The 16,624-nt window shown below is 45.5% G+C and overlaps 2 protein-coding genes across 2 annotated transcripts in view; both read right to left on the reverse strand.

Annotated features, from left to right (window-relative positions):
- Positions 1–1,160, reverse strand: part of Px (MAP7 domain-containg protein plexus) — a 46,598-nt gene extending 45,438 nt beyond the window's left edge. The window contains exon 1 of the mRNA XM_072008979.1: positions 796–1,160. The gene's annotated coding sequence lies outside the window, so the exon portion shown is untranslated. The remainder of the gene's footprint in view (positions 1–795) is intronic.
- Positions 1,161–2,462: 1,302 nt separating this feature from the next.
- Dnr1 (E3 ubiquitin-protein ligase defense repressor 1) overlaps positions 2,463–16,624 on the reverse strand; it is a 37,677-nt gene continuing 23,515 nt past the window's right edge. Inside the window, exons 2-7 of the mRNA XM_072009045.1 lie at positions 10,459–10,655; positions 6,087–6,327; positions 5,829–5,998; positions 5,347–5,563; positions 5,082–5,279; positions 2,463–4,983 (exon numbers count right to left, since the gene is read on the reverse strand). Of these exons, the coding sequence (XP_071865146.1) occupies positions 4,654–4,983; positions 5,082–5,279; positions 5,347–5,563; positions 5,829–5,998; positions 6,087–6,327; positions 10,459–10,655 (1,353 nt within the window). The 3' untranslated portion in view covers positions 2,463–4,653. The remainder of the gene's footprint in view (positions 4,984–5,081; positions 5,280–5,346; positions 5,564–5,828; positions 5,999–6,086; positions 6,328–10,458; positions 10,656–16,624) is intronic.

The following is a 16,624-nucleotide window of genomic DNA, read 5'->3' on the forward strand; positions in this document are numbered from 1 at the left end:
AAGGGTGCAGGTAAACAAAAATGTTGGAACGTATATTTGAAAGTCGTCATGATAAATCCAACTAAATTTTCGAAAATACTATATTTTATTGCTTGGAAAATGGTTATTTCGAACGGTAAATAGGACGTATTGTTAACCGTTGTACACTCTTATCGTTTGTGAGGAGTATTGCAACGCACGATGCTTTTAGAATACCGTAACATGTGGTATTTTTGGAGCGTTGCTACATCGACGTTTACCGACACCGACCATAGAACACTTTTTCGGATATCGGCAATAGTAAAAGAAATTAAGGGATGGCCGTTCCGTTTGTATCGTGTTTATGGTGATTTCGTATAGAATATAATTTAAGCACACAGGTAAGAACGAAACACGAGCACGGATCAAAGGTAAGCAACTATCGAAGAAATCGATCGGATTATGCATTTTTCAATGACGAGAACACAGTTATCAGCAGATACGGGGAAGTTTGTGGAATATTTTTCATTTTTTTTTTGCAAACGGGAAGAAATTACGAATGCGGTTAAAAGTGTTTAAGGTAATGGTTGCGCACTGAACAGAACCAATTTGTATATTCGGGTTTTCGTGATTGGGATTCAGTCGAATCGAACGATCGAAAATCGGGATAATTGAAAGTAAAATTACAGGAATTTTGACGATGGGATAAACGGAATAAACGTAGAAAAGGGATGTTGGATATCGCGGACAAGGCACCCGTGCACTCTCCTCGCTACCGAAATACGCACCCACAGGCACTTTCGTATGCACACTTTACGTTTTACATAAAACACTCACATTTTCACAGTTCGGATTGGGTAACCACCACATCGCTACTTCGTGGTGGTAATTTTGATTGGCGATACGTATTACTTAGGCGAAGCAGAGCTTCCTTATCTCGGATTCTAGTCTCTGCCATACGTGGTCGAACACCACACCGAGTTGCGGGGTGTCACCTTCGAAATAACGTTGTGCTTCGTTACACTCATATTTACATGCACAGTGTATCGTCTAACACGACCCGAACCCGTACTACACTGTCGCATACATCAAGAGTACGATAAAAGAATTTGCTCGACTATGAAAAATACATTTTCTGATGGCACAGGACCGCGACTTTGGCTCAATTCACCGCCATGTTGCAAAATTGCGACCTGCTTCCCATGATGCCACGCAGCTTCGTCATATGACAATGCCGCTGCGTGAACCAATTAAAATGTACGACGCATGCGCAGACATCGCAGATCCTAACTCAACTGCTGCTCGGCATAATTTGGCGCCACATTAAAAATTTTTCCACTTAAACAGTGCTTTCGTTTCTATCTACGTATGCTCTTTGTTATCCGTTTTATTCGCATCGTAAAAATCATTTAATCTGAATTCGATCGACTTAAATTAAACATTAAACGCGAGAAAAACGGTTTTTCGAAGCGTTAGATTTTAAAGCTTCGTTCGAATATCATGGAATTGTAGGATCTGTGAGAATTGAGATTAAATCAAAATTAAAATACGAAATACAAGTTTAAATATAAATAGACGATTCAGTTGCCGATTAATTGGTGCATTAATCCTTGGATCGATACGTTTAGACTTGTAACCCGTTGTTTCGTAGTTACACGTAAAGATATTTGTTTCAAAATTCATTTTTATTCGGTTTATCCGTCCGATTAAACCCACCAAAGTTTTATTTACATGTCCGTACGTACGGTAAAACGATTAAAGCGAAAAATAAAAAAAGTACGAGATTAATTTTATCTCGCGTGTAGGATACAGTGGGTACGTTCATTGAACTTTCCATTGAATTTAACTCGCAAAAAATTATAAAAAGATTTGGTATAAAAAATCGTTTACGACAAACTACACTCCGATATCGGCAAAGTGATGTCGTTGCGCGAAAGTAATCGACTTGCAATTAGACGCGAGACGTATGTACACTTCTTTTCATTCGTTTTTAATATTGGGAGAAGGCGTGTGGAATAAATGAGAATAAAGGGTATACAGCGGTTGATATTTTATAATATTTAATCAACAGGTTGGGACACTGTACCTTTATAATGCTAAAAATTATCTTTTATAGTGTGTATCGGTCTCATATGTATACACCACTGATTAAAGTGGAATCCTGATATAATACTAAAAAATAATTGGAAATACTTTAAAAATACTCTTTGCAAATGATAATTCTTAAAAATCCATTCTCTCGTATATCTTTCACATTTCTACCTTACAGTTCTAACAATTACGATGATTTGAAATTTCTTCGCATTTATACAGAGAGTTAATCACAAATATTTGTTGTTGTTGTTTTTTTTTTTTTTTTTTTTTTTATCATAACGATGTTATCGTTGTAATTATTATTAAACTTACATATATATATCGAGTAAACGCATAGCAATGGTAAAAATTGTTTCCATCCTCGAGACCACGGACCATCGATATTACATGTATACGTATAAAACGGTTTGTTTATAGCGCGTGCTTGGAAAATTATCTTCCAACGAATAAAAGCCCGTCAACGTTGAACGTCGACAACGTAATTGAAGAATTTCGAAGGAAATATTTTTATTTCCGACCACGAAGAAATACAATGCACCGATACGTCTGCTTAACTTTGTATTCGAATATCATTGTTGTATATCTATTACATTTGCGTTTTCCTAGAACCCTTCGGATCGGTATTTGACTTAGAAAAGCAGCGTAATCACGATTTTCGTAACAACGATAGTTTAGAAAAATACTAAAGGGAACTAAATGACATATATAGATGAGAGATGTAAAGCGCTACGAATGTCAGGAAAAAAGGGATTACGCTACGCCGACTTAATGCTACTGTTTCTTCCCTTATGAGTAATTACCAACTAGATCTGTTTTGCATTGATGAATGACTATAACAATTTCTTTGACTTTCGTTCTCCCTGGTATCCTCTGTTGCGACAAGCGTTCGAGTCTGTTGAAATGCTAGCCACAGATGTCGGACGATAAAAGAGTCGTCGATCGAGGACGCGAAAGAGGAGAACGATGTCTCGCGAGTACACGATATAAATAATATGTTACGATATTTGCATTCTATTTTCTTTTGATTGGAAACAGCCTTTTCTCGTGTGTGCTCCTTCGAAACGAACTATCATCGATCTCGTGTCAATTGTCTTTTGCATGCAAAGCACATCGATTAACATATGCATTTCTTTTATTACGATTCTCTTACTTAAAAGATGGCATTCGCACCGAGTTTGTTAAATCAGATTTGACATTCGACGAACTCGTGACTTTTACTCGCTTGACCCTATCGACGGGTTATCGTCTCTCACTTTTTTATGTACATATAAACAGATATTACCGTAACAAGGTTTCCTTCTCGTACAAGACGTTTCAAAACAGAGATAACTCGTCCGCTTCTCGGATGGTGGAAATTCTACTTATGTAGGCCATTCGTGACAATAAAATTGATACAATTATCACGGGTCGCTCTCAATGAAGAAAATTTTATCGCGCTAACGATCGATCAATGGATGACCTAACGATCGAGTGACGTGAGATTCGAGCGACTCGGATGAAACGTCTTCTAGAAGAAGGGGAGCGTTATAGCAGTCGTTTTATAAACCATATCGCGTATGCATAACGAATACGCTATATTGAAAATACGAACGGTCATCGATTTTAATAAACCTCGGTGGCCTACCGCCGTAGGTAACTCAAAGAAAGTTGAAGTACGTACGAAGGAAAAAAAAAAAAAGAAAAGAGGATATGATATATCTAAGAGGAACGAAAGTATCGAGAAGCATTATAAACGACGCTTAAATAAAATGAGAAAACTCGTTGGTCCAACTGTCGATAAAAGTAAACGCATCTATACACGACGCATGAAACTTTTCAATAAAATAAAATATACTACTCTCTCTTGGAAACAACGACAGCACCGTTTTTCAAAGATCAACGCTGCTAAATAGCACTTTTCGGTCGCGCGATTAAGACAATATCGTTATTACTCGATTAAGAAGTATACGTACATGCATCGTGTAACGTTATTACAATTACATTGTAGATACGTATTTAAACGAGAGAGAGAGAGAGAGAGAGGGGGGGAGAGAGAGAGTGAGTATGTGTGTACGCGCATACAGTAAAAGTTTGTTTATACGAACTAGATTCATTGAAACGAAATTTCAGTTAATGCCCGATTGACCGAACCGAACCCGATTGATCGTCGAACGAAACCACGCGTACTCTTATTATTCGAACGAGGAAGCGTAGACAGCGAACACGATCTTGTTATACGAATTATTCGCCTTTGAACGGGCTCGGTCAAACAGAGTCGTATTCTCCGGTTTTTCGAACGTTAAAACCAACGTCGCGTTTCTTCGTCAATGATGGTGGCGGTGACAAATCATTCGCGTTTTTGCGGCGTTGGAACGAACGAAAGAAGAAGAAAGAAAAATCGATCGCCGTACGGATAACGCGAACGTACGGGAAAAGACGATATAGAACGGTGGATGCGTGCGATTTTGACGTAAATCGAAGGAATAATAGGAGAAAAGGGAAAGACAAAGATAGTAGGATAAGCAGAGACGGGAGAAAAACTCAATGCGCTCTCTCGATCCGACGAGCAAAGATTCTAGAGAAGAACGTTCGAGAAGCGTGAAACTTGTTGCAACGACGTTCTCAAATATCGTTAGCGTTTACCACGGAGCTTTCGGCTGCCAGGCTTCTCTTTTGAATCTCCTCGGTAGAAGAGTTGCCGTAACTAGGTTCGATGGATTCCGAGAGCAATTTCGGATTGTGCTTGTCGACGTGCGTTAGCTCGATCGGAAGATATATGGTGCGACAATGGTCGATGTCGGCTCGACAGAGAGGACAACGTTCGCATCGTCTGGCGCAATCCAAGCAGGCTACCGCGTGTCCGCACGGAAACAAGGCGGTGTCTAAACTACGGTCCATGCAAATGCGGCACAGCATCGCGTCCAACAGTCTTGTTAGACATTCTCGAGATTCCTGAAAATAGAACAACGTGAAACAGTTGTTTTTCTAGTTCGTCGATCGGTCGATTCTTCCGATTCGATCGATATCCTCCTCCCGATTCGACGAGATACCTTGCATTTCGGATCCTCGCAGTCTCCGCAATCCTGCTTCTGCAAAATTTCCTTCTCCTCCGGCAGGCTAACGGTCGCAGCTTCGCAGTAGAGCGCGCGCCGCGCGTTGTCGTACACCTCTCGGCACGTTCTACGAATATCGAACACGTATTTCTTTCCCAACGTGGAATCCTCGTTGAATATCGAGATAATGGTGCCCTGTACGTATAGAGAAAATAACGCAATGAGTGGGTGTAGAGCGGATGTCGTCGTTGTTTTCAAATACCTTCAAGTCGCGTATAAATTGCGCCGTAACCGCGCTCCTGACCGTCTCGCAGCTATAAAACGCGTGCTTCTCGGTAATCGCCCGGTAAAGTCCACTGGCGGATTGACTCGAATCTAATTTGAAATTTAACGACGTCTCCTCGCCGTCGAGCGAGAGGTAAACTAAATGAAACATTCGACGTTGAGTGGTTGCGCTCTGTATCGCCGTATATGGTATGCTGTAAAACAAACAGGACGATAATCGCGTTGCGTAAAATCGCTACTCCGTGTTCAGTCGGATGGATAAAAAGTTGGTCGGGTAAAAGCGCACCAGATACCGCTAACGACGAGTTCGCACGCGACCACGGGCAATGCGCTCCATCGAAAGCGGTAACGCTCGAGCGAAGCTTCGAAATCAAAGAGTTTCGACGAGTTGGTTCGCTCGTTGATCGCCAACTTCTTATCGATCGGGAATCGAGTCGGCCAACAACGTCTACCACGTACTTTTGCGTTTCCTCGTCGTGATTACGATAGACCGTGATACCATGTGGTCCGACTCCGATCATCGACACTCCGTTGTACCCGAATTTGCTGTGAAACATCTCCTGGCCGAACGTATCCAAGTTGGATATCTCCTTCAGTAACCAATACTCGGCGGTGGAGGTTTTCATCGCCTGGGGAATAGAAGAAAGAAAAAGCGTAGATGAATTGCGACGACGAGGAGAATGGACGAAACGCGCGTGAAGAAAAATAGCCGCAAACCTTGATCTCCTTGTGTTGTTGAACTATCCGATGGAGAAAGTCCTGTGGTCTGGATTCGCACGGCTCCGCCGTTTGAATTTGACAACATTGCGAGTAGAGCGCGTTCGGTGGTGACATGGAATCGTAATCACCCGTGTCGGCCTGCGCTATCAAAGCGACCAAACGTGCCACGGAAGCCCAGTCCGACACTTTCAATCTACCCTCGAGTAACTCCAAACGAGAGTGCAAGTAGAACTGATGCCTGCAATCAGATAAACAGATTCCACCATTGCAAGAATTATTATCAACTAGCGGCTCGTCGCACATGCTAATATATATTGGATGTATGTGAATACAAAGGAACGCGTGGATAAATTCCAAGGTAGAAAAAATATATATATATTTTGAATATTAAAGCGTAAGTACAAAGTTTGGAATACGATACGAGCTGGTGCAGATCCGCACGCCTAGCAGCGTTACCCTTATTTATGACTGAAAAACCCTGAAGCCAACGTTGCGTGTGTACCGTTTATGGTTTGCCTTCGACGCAGTCTTTCGTCTATGCGCTGTCGATGGCTTCGGTGCTCGAGAAAACTAAAGACCGGACGTACAGTTTTCCTAGAAGCGACGACCACTTCAACAGTACGGATATACGTTAGTTTCACGGACAAGCGTAACGAGAAACGTCGTCCGTATGTAACGCGCTAATAGCGCATCCACGATAAATCGATAAATCCAACGACGGAGAAACTGCGCGAACGCAGTTTCGTTTACGGCCGCTGCTTCCACGCTCGAATTTAACGGTTGATCGAAATGGGCGGAGTTCCGATCAACTTTGGTAAATTCGAGTTGTATCGTTCGACGGTCAACTTTGACACGGGTCGTTCGCTACGTTTGTCAGTTACTCTGCTCGCTAATGCACGATTATCGACACGATCGATCGTCCGAACGAAAGCGATCTTCTCCGAACAACGCGTTCGAATTTCGAGTCCAATTTCGATTCGTTGCTTTTCCTCGCTCCGTCGCAAGGTTCCGCGCAATGCGCGATGGTCTACGATCGTCACGACGACAATGAGCGTGTAACGTCGACCACGTCTCGGTTCGCATCGGGGACCAGGCCGCGCTTCGGAACCGATGGGCCGATGACGGGAATAAAAATGTGGCGGCACTCGGCGACAATGTACGTCGCCGAAGCAAAGTGCCTAACGAACTCTCGACATCCCAACGGTTCTTAGTGGGGATATCGAGGGATGGCAAAGACAAAGAATCGGATTCCGCCGAAAATCAAGTAGTTGTAGGAGCTTCGGTCTTGAAAAGTCGCGTCGGGAGTTTAGAAGCGAATTGTAATTAGCGTAAACCAAGTGCTTTATTTTTATCTTTTATTTTTCGTCTTTGATTTCTCTTTTTTATTTTACGTGACAAGCGCGACGAGCTTGCCAAACGTTCGCGAGACTCTCGCAGGACCGTTAACAATCGCGCGGAACACGGTTCGCCCACGGAAGCTGAAGAGCAGCCTTCGAGCGCGTTCAAACGTTTAGAAAGAAAGGCGTTCTATCCGCGTCGCGAAGCTTGAAACAATAATTTGCGAATAATTTGCGAAACCGTGTTGGGCAATTCGGATCGGATCGGAGTAGGTTAAGTCGAATATCACCGGATTATGCGATCGTCGAAAGTATCGCGATTCAACGTCCCGAGGACGTTATTGCGTGAACGATGGATACGTTCCGACAGTGGTTTGCGTTTCCAAACGCATAAATATTCGGTCGATCGTTTAACCGTTAACAGGTCATTTGCGTATTCATCGCGATAAAGGCGAATTTTCGACGAATCTTCGCACGATTCGAACCTCGGATCTCGAAGCTATCGACGAAGTTGCAAGTTTCGAACGATGCGTCGGCGAACGTTATCGAAATTTTCTCTCGCCGTTGATTTACATATACTTGAAACGAGTTTCTCGATATCGTTTTCGCTCGCTAGACAAACAACGCGTACCATAGCTATAAATTCTGCTTTATTCGTACGTTCGTTATCCAACTGCTACAACGCGGCTACATCCATCCGACGCTATAATTCCTTCGATTTCCTATCGAACTATCCGCCTTTCTTGTCATCGCGCGATTCTTCTGTCTGCCCATATGTCAACGATCGGTTCTAACGAAAGAAACGCGGAACATCGCGAAAACAACCGATTCTTTCGCGTCGACGATTTCTCGGCCAAACTACGAAAGACGAAGAAACACGAAGGACGTTTAAGACGCGATTGTACGCGGAAAAGCTTTATACAACCAAGTAAATATAGTAACCCGACCGGCCGCTTAACCTATGGACTCTGGGCTTTTGAGAAGAGCAAACAGCTTCTGGGTATTTAAAGATATTTAGAGAACTTGGAGCCAACTCCTGTACGCGAAAAGTACATAGTTTAATATCGAAACTTCTCCCGAAGAAGTTAACAGAAAGTAGACATATATACTGTACACACACACACACACACGCACAGATATACGTATAAAACTCTAACGAGTTCGCAACAGTCGACGCGAAATTCCGCCTCGCGTCGAAACAGAGTTTCATGGCTTCGACTGCGATGATTTCCGATCGATTTCGATGACAGTTTGCTTATTACAGGCCGATCGCTCGTAAATTTCAATTAGTTTCCCGCGCCGTGCGAGAACGACGTCGCAGTTTCGGGTCAACTCGCGCCTTGGAAAACCGACGGATCCTGTGACCCGTGAGAAGTTGGATCGCGCTCGGAGAAAGGACGATTCGCGAACGACTAACTGGAAATTACGTCGGGCAACTCTAACGAATCCGTTCTTTGTTATCGCTTTATCGTTGCCGTGTCTCCACACCCGTATCTCCTCGTCGAGCGAAGATGGTTGGCGGTAAAACGCGAAACGCTGCGAATCTTGCTTCAACGTTTTCGGATTTACGAGGTCGGAACGAAACTACGTGTATGGTCTGGCATCGGCGATATTCAATTTCGGAGAACAAGGCCGACGCGCGTACGTGGAAACCTCGGTACATTTCGCGACAATAGCGTTGCAACAACTTTGATTTACACCCCCGAACAAACAGCGAATCTCGTCTTCCGGATTTCGGTTATTCGGAGTGGCAATTGCGCGAGAAGAGATTCGTTATCTGGAACGGTGTAACGCACGGAACTCTTGGTCGCGCGTACGCAACAAAATTCCAGCTCTATCTCGCTAACTAAACGTATTCGTCGATACCTCGAACTCCGCGAGCTTAGATATCCGACGTAGCCGTTCTCCGTGCGAACAGCGCATTGTCGTAAATGTTCGGGAACGGCGTTCTTCGCGCGATTATTAGCGGCGAGAAAGTATAACGGAAGGCGCACAGATCTTTTTAACCGGACTTTCGAAACTGACCTACTTTCGGCTACTAGTCGATTTGGGCTAATCGGAACTACGCAATCGTCGAAAGTGTCGTTCTCGTAGAAAATTCATCCGCGAAGGCAGCTCCGTCGTCCACGCTCCTACGGCGAGAAGGATAAATCTTGACAAGGTTCGTCGCGTGAATCTAGAAACGCGCGACGGTTTGCGAGCTTTCGCGTCAGCCGATGCGATTATCCTAGTTCACCGCTAACGAACGTTGTCACTCGGCGACCAATTAATTCGCGTATCGAACGCGTTACTCTTGGCGCGTTTATCTTTTCCAAGGGTGTTGCGAGCTACCGCGATTAAATCGCAATTACGTTTCGATCCGCTGAAATCTCCTGGACCCGGAGTCCATACTCGATTCGCACTCGTTCCATCCTCCGTCTCCCACTTTCTATTAATTACCACCCCGACCCGACTCGACTCGCTCGCGTTTAATCACGACCGCTTGCCTTTCGAAATGTTCACGCGCCAACCAACCGCAAATTCTGTTCGCGTCGTTGCTCCGTTCTCCGCGACATCCAGCGATTCGTCGTAGTTTTTCGTCTCTGTACTTTGCCCCGCTCTCTTTATCCTGTTTCGGACCAATACCCTTCCGACATAATCCGCATATATATTCACCGACCGTATTATCCGGTGTAATCAGTGCCTTCCACTCGAGTCTCCGTGATGCAATTTCGTACGTGCTCGATCGTCTGCTTCCACGACGAGCCGCAACGACGGACAACCGATCGACTTTTCCATCGGTCCGTCGATCCGTCTATCGATCTCGGTCTTTCGCGCTCGACGTTCCACTCGGACGAAATTCTACGAAAACGCCGTTACCGTTCGCTACCTACGTTACGTCGATCTGACGGTGCCCGGCGCTCTATCCTCCGTCGACCAAGTCCAAGCACGTGGAATACGCGCGATGAGTTTGTTTCGCGTCGCGAGATCGCCAGGTAAATAGGAGAATGACCGTTTTCGCGTTGCGTGACGTTCTTCGAGATATCTTTTACCTGGTGGCTTCTTGCAGCAACAGGTGAGGCGGCACCCAAAACTTAACCCTCAATGCGAACCTTAAAGGCGCTACACCGCCACCCGTTTGTCTCTCTATGGGATTCCTCAGGTTCAACCAGAGTTCCTCGCCCTTCGCGTTCTGATATTTCAAGCCAAAGTAGTCGCACTCCTTGCTGATGCCCAAACAGTCGCATGCCTGTAAAAATGGGAAATTTTCAATTAGAAAGATTCGCTTTTTTACACCCCGATATGCGCGCAGCTTTCTATCTTTGCGGCCAATCTACCGGCAAACGAATCGAATCGAACCGACTCGCCCTATTGTCTCCCGAGTAAAATTAATCGATTACCGGGAATACCGGCAAAACCACGCACCGATCCGTGAGAAAACAACGCAGTGGAATAAAGCGCGCGATGTATCGCTGGCAATAATTTAGAAAGTTACCGGTGTTCTCGTACGTAGCGAGCGTGGCTTCTAACCGCATACGCGGCTATCTGCAAACGCCGCCGCTTTCCAACCTTCGATGTATTTTGTTTCAGCTTAACGGAAACACGTTCTCGCGTATACGATTTATTATCCAAAATAGCTCGGACTTGCGAGCAAATATCGTTCGATCGAATTATCATTTTATTTTCTGTTTCTCGCAGCTTTCCGTGGCTGCGTTCTCTTTCTCGGAACGGTCAGAAAATCGGTCACGTGCCTATATAGCGACGACCACGACGACGAAAATTCGCGTTTGAAAAAAAGAAACGCGTCGCAAGCTGTCTCGAGAGCGACGTATTCCCCGCGGCGGGCGTTTGGCCATATTTCTTAGCGAAAAAGTCGAAACAACGAGCTTAAACGGGAAGCCGGGTTAATCGCGCAAATTTCGTGCGTTCGCCGAAACGTGCGAATAAATATGTCCGAAAATCGACGTAAACTGGGTCGAGAGTCACTGGTCGATATTTTAGTCTCTTTAGCACGAAAATAACGTATGAAAATACGCTCGCGTACAGCTACGAAACACTTTGCTCGTTCGACTCGCGCGTTGCAGACATCCGTCTACGTGTTCGTGAAAATTCATTTTTCCCACGAATGCCAAAGGGTTCGCTTCGATTAACTCTGAATCTCCGAGTTTTCGTTTTTCGCGCGGAGACTACGAATTCGCCTTTCGAAGCGCATCGAGCGCAGCTTTCGAGAAAAAGGACGAAGAAGCTGCGAGAACCGACGAGATAGAACGTATCGATTCCGTCGCTCAGTGGCGCAAATGCATTCGTCGACTCTGTTAACGGTAGACGATAAAGGAAGCTTTAGGGTGCAGCGACCAGATATTTCTAGGTGAATAGTCACGGACGAAAAGATAGAATATCGGGCAGACGCTCCATCTGCCAGCTGCATCCATTCCGTCGATACCCTCGAGCTTTTCAACGTCTCTGTATAATTCCAAACTCTCTATACTTCCGACCAAGCCACCTCTGAGTCACGGTGCCGGTATTTTTTCACGGATACAGTTCGTCGAACGAGCGCAACACCGCCGCCTTCCATTCCTGCAACTCGCTTCAGCCGCAGACAGGCGTAAGCGTACGGGTCTCCGCTTCTCGCAAATATTCGCCAGATATTTATCGTCAAGTATTATCGACGCGATACGACACGGCGCCAGACCGTTCTGAAAAATCATCGACGCGATATTTCAGCCGCAACGGAGAAATTTCCAACGCGGAAATTGCAACGGCGGACGAAAGAAGCGACGCTATCTGTCTGCGGTTGTACGTACAAACGTAAATATTATAGCTATTCGACGATGGAACGAATCGTTTACTAATTTCTAGTTTCATCAAAGACTGTGCGACTCTTTGACGGGATTTGCTGGAATTTTATGCTCGCGCGTAGGTAAAAACGAACGCGCGACGATAACGCGTCTTTCGTTTAATCATCCAGTAGGTTTTGTATAGGCGTGTGCGCGCAAAATTAACGCGCGTCGATGCACGTACATCGTGCATGCACGAAATGCGCGCACACGACTGCGGTTTTACGGACGCGTGGTACGGCGAAAATAACAGCGTTTCGGAACGAAGTAATTTGTATCGCAGGCGCCGCGCAAAATTAATATCGCTGGTGGCTCGAATTAAATAAACTCGTTAATCCGACACGGCGCCAACGACCAACCAGCCTCGTGTCGTTTCGCCGAGTTTCTTGACTTTTCGTCGCACCACACCGATAAATCGGCCGCTCGCGTCGCTTCTTTCTCCTTTCTTTTCCGTTTTCGATTTCGATTACGCTGAGAGAAAAGAAGCGCGAATTCGTGCCCGTGTTCGTATCCGCGGCGTCGGTATTCCTTCGGTAACAAGCTTTTCTTCCATTTTCGTTCCTCCTCTTCCGATTCTCCTTCCTCTCGACCAACCGCGTAACGAGATTTCTGTCTGGCAGTTAGGCAAACTAGATCTTGGAGCGCTTTAGTCCGTCGGTATCGGCAACGTCGACGAGCGTCTTAACCGATGGATTCTCCGTTTCGCGCATTACGATACGCGACCGGGGTACGCGATCGCGAAAATGCCGAGAACGCTCGAGATTTTCTTGTTTGCCTTTCTCCCGTGAATTTTCGATCGTTGGAAAGTTTCTCGACGTGAAACGCTCGGCAAGCGGATTTCGAGAACGACGAGAAGCTTGCCGATCCTTTGGCGATCAAGGAGGACGAGAAGAATAGGAGTAAGTATACGAAGAGAAGCGAAAGATTAAGAGACGGAAGATTCTCAGAAAGTAAGAAAATTCCTCGATCTCTCGACTAGAAGTCTTTCCGCAAGGATCCAACTTGCCGCCAAGTTGCCTCCTCGTAAATTTTTTTCCAACGCCGTCTCATGCTCGCGATAGTAGACGGCTTAACGATTGTTGCGCTATCGAGGTACTCGAAGAACGATAACACGGCTCGTCAAGACTCTGACCACTTCGGCACGTACATATACCGCAACTTCTTTGACCCTCGTCTTCGTCTTTCCCGTCTCTCTCTCTCTCTCTCTCTCTCTCCCTCCCTTCCTCCCTATCCCATTTTTCCCTCGTTTTCTGCTTTCTTTGCCTCTTTTTCCTCGGTTCAACAGCTTCTCCACTCGCCCTCCTCCCACCGGCCATGGCTCGAAAGGGTCGTTAGTCCCGGCGGAGAACAAGAAGGTAAAATTTTCCTGCGCCTCCACTGCGTTCCCCTTCCGTACAAGAACAATGCCACTTGGCATTTTCAACGCGGCTGTTCTCGTCTCGCAGCGCGTTTTACGCCTTATTTTCCGCCACTGTATATATTTCCCCGCTGTTTTCTCTTCAAAACACTCACGAACGCGAATCTACGATCCTCGATTCAAACCGGATCGTTGCTTTTCGTCTAACTGTCAGTCATTTCAAAAATCCCGACGTTTTCCTGCGTGGAGAAACGTCAGGAATTTGCAAAGGAATTCTTCCACCGAAACTATTTTCCCAACCATACCGCGTTGCCACTCTCTGCAGTCGGATCACGAAGCATCGGACAGACTCGTCGCACCTTTTAAAACTACCGAAACGTTTCTATCGTCGATAAAGTACGTTTTTCCAGCCAAAGAAGCGGACGCACGAACTCGTCTGCACGCGCTATTATATTTCTTTATATTCTTCGCCCAGACCATCGCTGCTATTTTCCTTAGATCGCGAGCAAAGTCGTTAAAGTTATTTCCGACGCTCTGATTCCAGCGACGATCGCTATCGGCGCGCTGACGGAATTACGCGGATCGTGTAACGTCCATCATTTTTCTCTCGTCGCATCGTCCGTTATTTCCGTTGCCAGATGTTGCATACTCGTTACACGTTTTACGCCCTTTATCGGTGTTGAAACGAAGCGCGAAAGGAAGGCGAGAGACGAACGATTAAACGTCCAATCGAATTTTCCCGATCGTTGATCCAGCTCGGTTCTCTCGTTTCGTCGAATCGTCTCGCGTTACCGCTAACCAATACGCAACGTGCATTGAAATCGAATTCGGCTACGAGAGTTTTCGAAAATTAACCCGCGGCTCTTTCTCTGCGTACCAAAAATTCCATTATACGTTGTAAATAACAGTAGGTAATTGGAAAATCATTGAATCGAAGAAACATGGAACGGAATGTGTTTACATTTCAAGCAATACGTCTACGTCGAATCGTTATTTTTCCCATTTTTCAAACAGCTTGCGACCCAGATTCGATTAACGCGTTTCGGTTCGATTTCCGCGTTCCAGCAGAGACCCGAATCTCCTGGTCTCGTACTCGGAGTATCGACAGTTTTCCACCCACGATAATACCACGTTCTTTGGTTCGACCTGATCCGATAATTCGAGCCTCGAGTCGTTCGGTGTGCATCGCGAAGCTCGAAAGAACAGGGTGTCACGGATAGAGTTCTGCTAGCCACGTGTTACGCCAAACGCGATGGTTCTTGCGAGATTCCTCACGATCTGGCCGCCGAGACCTACACATCGTTACACCGACCCGCAACAAACCTAAGGAAATACCAGGAATCTGTTTAGCTTCGTTCCTATTCATATAAGTATTTTCGGTTTACGGATGGTCCTCGTGTTTCTTGCACGCTCTTACCGATTACGGAGAAAGCGGGTTTTTCCCACGAACAAGGATGCCCACGAGCCACATCCGCTTTTCTTTGTCTTCATAGTTTTATTTATTAACCAATGGGCGTTATCTTTTTGTAGTAAAAACTTAACCGTGTTACCGATAAAGGCAGTCATTTTACCGAGTTAATTGGTTATCGTTCAAAAATTACGCGGCAAGGGCATCGTCGCTTTCGATCACCTCGGCTTCTCGTACCGACTCGCGTCTCGCGATTATCAGCCTGTTCCATCAAAGATTACAACGTTGGAAAAAATTTCAGCACGAGTCGCGTCCGACATTTAGCAATTTACGAGACTAGAAACTTTTCCATCGTCGTATCGATCGTCCGAAGTTACGGTCCCTGGCAAAATTTTATGCTCCGACTAAAACTATCGGACATCGTTCGCCTTTTTTCATACATACGCCGTAGCCTTTATGGACAGTTCGGTCTCTGTCAATTGTCCGATAAGTATCGTCGCTCTATCGATTTTTTTCCACCATTCCGTGTACTCTTTTTTCAGAGCTGGCTCGTCGACGCTCCAAGCCAGCCACGTTATTCCGCCTATGTTTACGCGTATATGTAAATAAACGCATAAATAAATAAATAAATAAATAATTTTCAGAGATATTTCCGGCGTGCGACTACTTACGGTAGAACGAGTTTCCGAGTCGTAGGACCAGCGGCGCGCAATATTTCACTCGGTGGAAAAGTTTCTCGAGCGAGACGCGGGTTTCGAACGTAGTCGCTAGGTTGCACGACGAAAGAAAGTGTCGGGGCGAGAGTACCGCGGAAAAGCTTCGTTTTCTTCGATGGTCGTCCGACTTTTCGTCTCGTCTTGTCTCGTCCGTAACGTTTGCCAGCTTTAAACTCGCGGCGCACGACACGCGTCTGTACGAAACAACGCTCGACTTTCGTTTTATCGCAACCGAGAAAGCTGTGGCAATTCTACGGCGAAAAGAGAAGAAATTGCTTCGTTTGCCTCTGAAGAAATTGCTAAAAGGAATTCGGATTACGTAGAAACGAAAGATACCGGTAATTATCCGAGTCGAAGACAATTTGCGAGGCAACAGAGCTTTGTAATTATACGTAGAATACGTATGTACGTCCTTCTTTAAATCGATTCTCTCGCATTTTCATACCAGATCTTTCGTTAAACGAATCCTTTCAGCGATACCAAGGATATCTCTTTATCGGAAATTCCTCGAAAGCCGACCGTCTCTGGCATCGCTTGGTTGCGGAAGAATAGCGCAGAGAGATATCTTGTTCCGCCTCTTTGACCCACAAAAGATGCTAGAAACGAAGGGAAATCGTTGCTCCACGAGCCGGCATACTAAGATACGTCGGTCTTTTCGTTTTCCAGTTTCTCCGACGTAGACGACCGGTGGGAGGAAAAAGGGCAGAGAAACGAATGCTCTTATCGTTCGAGCGGTCTCGAAGAATACGCGCGATAGTTGGATTTAACGACGGATACTTCTTTCTAGCTTTGACGTCGGATCGCGCAAGGGTGAAAGTTCTTTAAAAATCGAAATCGTATTCGAAAGGCTCGTGCGAATCGAACGAAGGAGGAATCGAGAGCAGAGTACCGAGGTGGAAA

Source organism: Bombus fervidus, chromosome 8 (genome assembly GCF_041682495.2).
Source record: "Bombus fervidus isolate BK054 chromosome 8, iyBomFerv1, whole genome shotgun sequence".
Lineage (NCBI taxonomy): Eukaryota > Metazoa > Arthropoda > Insecta > Hymenoptera > Apidae > Bombus > Bombus fervidus.